Here is a 7,382-nt window from a genome sequence, read left to right on the forward strand (position 1 = left end):
GCCATATAGGGCTTTGCGCAAGGCCCGGTTGGCCTTTATTCTAGCGCGCTCCAAACCTTCAGGGTCCCATGCTGTCCGCCAAACACGGTGCGGCAACATGGCCGACCACAAGATAAGGACGCCCGGCCACCGTTTTTTGATCAAAGCCAGGTCTGACTGGGCCTGAATCGAAAGGGCTTTACCCTTGATCAGACCCAAGTCATTCTCTCCCAGATGAATTACCAGAATCTGCGGAGGAGGGCCAACCAGCTCCCTGAACAACAGAGGCAGGAGCCCAGGCCACCTCATTCCACGGCGGCCCTGCCATGTGATTACCGCTCTGTCGCTCAGGCCCAGTTGTGAACCGATCGGAGTCCGACGGGCCTGGTGTGCCGCCCAAAAGACAATGCTGTGGCCGCATATAAGGATCCTCCTCCTCTCATCGCCAGCCACAGCCCCTAGAAGAGAACACTATTAGAACTGGAATGAGTAATAACACACAACCCGCAGCAAAGGTTCCCCGAGACTAAAGAGGTAAACAAAACCAGCCTTACGACCTCAAAGGCCTAATATAAGCTCGATAGGCCCCTGACTTCCAACGCCCAACTCGACGAATATCCTCTCCCCCATATCCAAGCACTGCGGCTGTGGAAACCGCACCGATTCTGAAGGAATGGGTACCAAATTTTTGACCCCCGAGGCCCAAATGTTGCAAGGCGCGGCATGTGATGGCCCAAAATTGGTACTTTGTCAAGGGGGCCTCATCAACATGGCAGAAAAGAGGGCCGTCAGATGCGCCGCGCCATTCAATGTAATGTTTAATTGCCGTGACTGGGCATAACTCACATTCAGCGCAAGTTCCAATCTTCACAGTGCAGCCATGCTGCTTCTTATCCGTCTTTGAACGGCGGACTCTAAACTCCACCCGGTCGCTGAACAAAGTAACATCCCTAAACTGCAGGGCCCTTGTGGAAACATCATTGCGGGAGAGTGTCACCAGCTCGGATACTCTAAAGGCCCCAAAAAAGGCCATCAATGAGGCACTGTGGAAGAGTGCCTCCTCATAAGCTGACCCTCAAACAAGGGCCCAGGAAGCACGAAGCCCCCGCAGAATAGATGGCGAGATAGGCTGCCTCCCGTCGACCCTAGGTCCAGCTTCACGAGACCATCCCTCAAACATTTTTTGAATGCGAAAATCCTTAGTGGCATCGCCATGCCCTCTGGCCTTACTCATAAAAGCCAGGGCCGCCATCTGGCCTCTAATAGACTTAACTGACAAACCCCGCTGTTTCTGATGCACACAGAATTGCAACAACTGTTCCACAGGAACGGGCCACACCTCCGGTAATCCTGCCACCTTTCTGAAAGACAAAAACTGGCTAGCCACCCGGTCATACGACCTTTTAGTGCTGGGCGCTATGGCCAGGTGTATCGCCCGGCTCACTTCTTCCCTCCAATCTGCCATAACTCCGCCAGGATGCACTCGGGCAACAGGTCGGCCTCCGGGGCTAATTGACGGAAACGGTCCATTTGTTGGCGAGACAGAGCGTCCGCCACCCCGTTACAAATGCCAGGAACGTGCTTAGCCAAAAACAAAATGTTCAATTTCAAACAACGTAAAGTAAATGCCCGAACGAGCAGCATAACTGCAGGTGACTTAGATGTTAACCTATTGACGACATGGTCAACGGCCATGTTGTCGCACCAGAAGTGCACCGTGCTATTGGCCAGGGCTTCGCCCCAAAGAAACAACCTTACAAGCGAAATTCAAGTGGCCTACGAGCTGCTGTAGCTCCAATAAGGTGACCTTGCGCTTAACCACAACTGCTCGGATCCGGGCTAAAAGGCTCACTCGCTTGTCTTCGGGCAGCCTAGAGAACTGGCGTACCGTATCAAGCTCGATGCCCAAAAACGTAAGAACCGTGCCCGGGCCCTCAGTCTTTTCAGGAGCCAACGGTACCCCTAATTCCTTAGCCAAATCCACAAAAGCCGGTAACAAAAACAGGCACTGCCCAGAACCTGCGGGGCCCACAAAAAGAAAATCATCCAAATAATGAACGGTGTCCTGAATCCCCATCCTGAACTGTAAGGCCCATTCCAGAAAAGAACTAAAATGCTCGAACGCTGAACAGGAAACAGAACACCCCATAGGAAGGGCCCTGTCAACATAATAACTTCCTTCAAACGCGAAACCTAGTAATTCAAAGTCACTGGGGTGTACTGGGAGGAGGCGAAAGGCTGATTTTATATCGCACATTGCCAACTCAGCACCAAACCCGCACCGCCGAACTATCTGGACCGCTCGGTCAAAAGAAGTATATTTTACCGAACACAGCTCAGATGGGATGGCATCATTTACAGATCGACCCCTGGGATAAGAAAGATGGTGAATCAACAGGTATTCGCCTGCTACTTTCTTAGGTACCACTCCCAGGGGGGACACCCACAAGTTGGGTAGGGGAGGAGACTTAAACGGGCCTAACACACGACCTTCGGCACATTCTTTACTAATCTTTTGCCTAACAATGCATTCCAAACCCTTAACTGAACGTAAATTGGAGGAAAAGAATGGAGTTCGAGGGCCTTCATATGGCATTCTAAATCCTACTGAGAACCCCTCCGCCAAGAAACACGCATCAACCGTACGAGGGTAAAATTCTAACCACTGCCTAAGAACCCTCAGACGAATGGGGCTGGGGCCCTTTTGCAGGATGTTGCCCGGTCCCGCCGCCTGTCCGCTTATTAGGCCACCTCTGTTTTGATCTGGTGCATGCAGTGAAGGCGTGAGGGCCCCCACAAATCGGGCACTCGTGTTTATATTTACAGGCCTTCCTGGCGCACAAGACTTGGGAGGTGAACTCCCAGCAAAGCAGCCGTGGCTGAACCGACTGCCCCGCGGCTGCGCGGGTGCCAGAGAAGGTTGTTCCTGTTGTCTTTTGTACCAAATAGCCGCTGTCGGATAGCTCTCCAACATTTGGTTTTGTGGGCGCCATGAGCTGCAGCCAAAGCTGCTGGTTAATCTGATTCCACTGAAGGAAAGGATTAACTGCCGCACGCATGCGGAACTGTTCATCATACTGGAGCCACGCCCCACCAGCAAAGTCATTATATGCACGATATATAATATCACAGTACTGGAACAATGGGGCTGCTCTCCACGGCTGGGCCCTAGCAATAACACCCGCGTAAATAAGAAAACCAGGCAGCCAATTCGCCCACGTTCTATCTACTTTACGAAGCTTGAGCTTCTCTTTATCCTTTTCGTCAAGCTCGTCCTTTGATTTTTTCTCCAATTCTCTATATAACAGGCTAAATACATCTACGTATTCACCTTTTAGGATTTTCTCTCTGGTCGCAGCAGTGAGATGGTCACCCAGAGGCATGGCAGGGTCCCCAAAGGGCAAAGCATGGAAGTCCAAAGAACCGTAGGGAACAGGTGGGTGAGGTGGGAACCCCCAGATTGTACCATGTTGCCCGGACCACGGTAGAGACGTGGACGAGGCTTGCTGCCATCCCCATGGTGACACACACACTGCCGGCCCTTGGCTACCTGACCCAAGACTGCCGCCATAACCATCACTCCCAGGCGCTATCCCCCATGGAGAACCAGAACTCTCAGGTGTGGGAACTGAAGTAGAAGTACTCGCCTGTGGCAGTAAACTGGGAGCAACCGGCCACCCCATAAGTGGTACCACCCCCAAATAATTGGCCCCTACAGCTTGGGTTCCTCCCATTGGCCTGGAAACTGAAGCTACGTTGGGCCCCCACGGGCCCCATGGCCATGCCATTCCCTGCTGTGGCATGGGAAACTTACCTTCCCCTGCAGGTGGCACCACCACCACCGCATCGGGCTCGTCACTCTGCTCCTCTTCCTGCGGCACTCCATCCTTGGACGCACCACTGCCTCCTTCCGCTCCCTGTAACACAGAAAGGAGATGGTGGCCGCTTTACCTGATCCCAACAGGCCTGTGGCCCTCCTAGAAGGGCCAGCCAAACCCCGCGCCTCCTCCAAGGCTGCCAATTGAGCCATAATGGCCTGCCGTGTCTGAGCCTCGTCCCCCTCATCCTCTGGGGGAGCTGCTGGGGTTGGTCTCTTGGCAGGTCGCTTGGCAGGCTGTTTTCCTTTTTTATTGCCCTGCCCCTTCTTAGGACCCATTTTTTTTATATAAACTACACTCTGAACAAGCCCACACTGGCTAAAGCACAGGGTTTTACAGCCCTAGAACCAGCACTGGGCCAACAAAGAGGTATGGGTGAGAGGGAGGGAGCTGAACCCTGCACCCCCCCCAAGGGCACGCCACACCCAGTGACCACATGAAGGCCCTGTCTCCCACAAACAACCCAACAACCAAGGCCAGCCGGCCTACGAGCCCCCTCTCAGGCCCAAACACAGGAAGTGCCCAAGTGTGGGAGGTGTCTATCTAAAATAAACCCAAGGGAAAACTAGGGGGGGGTGGGAGGCCTAGCACGGCTCCGCCCACCTCCCCGCCGCACCGCCGCTCAGAAGCGACCCGCTCCGCCAAGGCCATTCGGCCCAACGAACGACTTTTGGCCTGAATAAGGCCTGAACAAGCACCGGGAAGGGGTGGGCGGGGGAGGGGGAGGAAGAACCGCCCAAAGAAAGGCCTCACGCCGCCGTCTACAGCTCTGCCGCGAAGGCTCCTCTTCGCCTGGCACAGCGCTGCAGCGTCACACAGATGCCTGAGCAGCCCCGGAGCCGTCCTCGCCATGCCCAAAGCCCGCCAAGCCGCGCACCGCTCTCCCGAGGCCCGCAGCATACTGCAACAGCCGGTAAGTGCCTGCTCGGACCGAGAGCGATTTTCAACTGCGTGTTTGGGGGCGGGGGCAGCCTCTTAAGGCAGCTCCTCGCCCCCACCCTCCAGGGAACAACCCATTGCCTCTAATCCGCGCGGGGAGGCAATGGGCGGCCCCCAGCCTCAGCAGTCGATGGACTGCTCGGCTGGGAAGGGGCCGAATTATTCTCCCTCTTGCTCAATCTGAAATCTTTAACAGCACCAGATAAGGCAGAAGAAATAAAATATGCATTGCCCTGAGAAATTAAGGACAAATTGTAACTCAAGTCTGTCCTCTAACAAGTACAAGCAATCAAGTGTGTTTGAGGAGAGTCAGCCCCATTTGCTTTTATAAATCAAATCTACAAATATCCAGGGAAAAGAAGACATTTGACCATTTAAAAATCTTAAATGGCTAAATGAACATGGGGAAATTCCAATTCCATCTTTTCCCCTGCAAATAAGAAAACAGCCAGAGCCTGGGTTTTCTCATTTCAAGATCAGGGGGAGAACCTAGTTTCTGAGCTTATACAGAGTTCCAACCCATTTTCCTGAGTAGGAAAAATTATTTTTAATACCTTTACAAAAGATAGGACTCTCTCTCTCTCTCTCTCTCTCTCTCTCTCTCTCTCTCTATATATATATATATATATATATATATATATATATATATATATATATATATATATATATATATATATATATATATATATATATATATTTGCAAACTGTTCTTTGTACCTAGTCCTCCTTTTATTGGATTTTTGATAGAAAAATTCTTTGCAAAATCCCAAAAGAAATCAAATTCAAGATTCTCTTTCTTTTTAAAGAAATGGTGCATACAATAGAAAATATTTTTCCATGCATCTCTCTTGGTATATTATCAGGAACCCCTGATTTTTGAATGTGGTACTTTTTAACAGATTTTAAGTCTACTATTTTATCATATGTAATACTTTCAGAAGGAGTATCATTCTAAGTTTTTCTCCTGCTAGCATTAATGTCTTAAGGAGGGTGGACTCTGTGTCCTGTCTTCCTCAAGTCTCATATCCATGTCTCCTGGAATTTCCAGCCTGGAGTTGGCACCTTGCTGTCTTCAACCCCTCCCTGTTGATGGAAAACTCCTGCCATACCTTTTGTTCAGCAACAGCAAAAGGAACCCCTTTATGGAAGAAAGCTGGGGTTTTTTTTTCTTCCCCTGACGATATTTTCCTTTACCCTTCTTCAAAATTTTAACTCCTTTTTTGTTTTTGGAAATTTGCTTTTGCAGTTGATATTGGTTTTACAGTTTATTTTCAAAAGGGGACACTGTTGAAAGATTTATTCGTGCAATTTGGGTTCCCAGATATCTTTTCCATTTGAAGCAATGGCATGTGTTACATTCAAACTAGTTCAGTTCAGTTTGTTTATTGTAATTAGCCATTGGCTGTTACAAATCTACAAAAATCTCAAGAAAAAGGAAAGTTAAAACATACAAAGGATCCTGTAAAGTGTAACAAGGGTATAACAATGGATGCAATACAATGGCAATAACACTAAAGATGTAGACATGAATCTAAAGATCCTCAGTGCCTTGAGTTTATTAATAGCATACGCTTGAGATACCTTATCCCTGATGACCTCTTGGGTCCCACAACTGACAAATTCCATCTTAGAAAATGGATATTTGACTCTGATGCTCATCTAGATCGTACCTTAATATTAAAATCAAAAACAGCACCATGGTACAAATTAATTAAATTGGAGCACAAGATCTTCATACTTAGTTAACATTTCTAATCATGTTCGTAGAGTGAACTTTACCTCCTTACGATTCCAGTCAATGCCAACAGCAGTCATGGAAGGTTTTTTTTAACCAAACTCCAGTGGCCCAACGTTTATGCATATGCTGTTCTCATGCAATTGTAGATTTTGTAGATTTGTATCTGCCGCGATATTGTTCAGCAAAATCCCAGACGCAAAGATCAGGTCTAACATGTGCCCTGCCTGATGTGTAGGAGTCGTAACAAATTGAGAAAGTCCTAGTGTCGCCATGGAAGACACTAGACCCATTGCCTGATTGGAGGCCGTGTCATTGGCGTGGACATTGAAATCACCCAGGACCATAAGCCCTGGGTATTCCAATGCCCAGCCCGCCACCGCCTCCATCAAGGATGGTAAGGCACTAGCTGGTGCGTTAGGCGGACGGTATACCAGCCAGATCGCCAACCCCTCTCCAACATCCCACGCTAGGCTGGCACATTCAATGCCATCGATCATTGGGGCCGGGAGAGCCCGGAAGGAGTAACCCTCCTGCATGAATAGCACAACCACTCCCCCCCCGCTTGCTAGTCCGTGATTGGTGAAACTCTTCTTTTTCTTTCTTTCTTTTTTTTTTAGAAGCCTAGGCAACCTCCTACTGCTGGGGCCAGTTCATTGCCCAAGTAACTCCTAGACAGCTCCTTGGAGTGCTAACAGGTGGAGGATGCTGACAATGCAGAAAGGTGACATGTGTTGGTGTCCTTGTTGCCCTTTCCTCACCAGAGACTGGAGCTGCTGGTGTTAAGGGCCCAAAGCAAGAAGCAGAGCCTTCTACACCCCACCTTGGATCTTGCCTGAATAGCATAAGAG

The 7,382-nt window shown here is 49.7% G+C and overlaps 1 protein-coding gene across 1 annotated transcript in view; it reads right to left on the minus strand.

Moving 5' to 3' along the window:
- The window catches only part of LOC132583129 (vomeronasal type-2 receptor 26-like), a 37,391-nt gene extending 32,682 nt beyond the window's left edge, over nt 1-4,709 (minus strand). The window contains exons 1-4 of the mRNA XM_060254800.1: nt 4,461-4,709; nt 3,794-3,896; nt 1,738-1,998; nt 826-1,053 (exon numbers count right to left, since the gene is read on the minus strand). Coding sequence (XP_060110783.1) covers nt 826-1,053; nt 1,738-1,998; nt 3,794-3,896; nt 4,461-4,709 — 841 coding nt within the window. The remainder of the gene's footprint in view (nt 1-825; nt 1,054-1,737; nt 1,999-3,793; nt 3,897-4,460) is intronic.
- Nucleotides 4,710-7,382: the final 2,673 nt, after the last annotated feature.

This window comes from Heteronotia binoei, chromosome 15, assembly GCF_032191835.1.
Source record: "Heteronotia binoei isolate CCM8104 ecotype False Entrance Well chromosome 15, APGP_CSIRO_Hbin_v1, whole genome shotgun sequence".
NCBI classification, from domain to species: domain Eukaryota; kingdom Metazoa; phylum Chordata; class Lepidosauria; order Squamata; family Gekkonidae; genus Heteronotia; species Heteronotia binoei.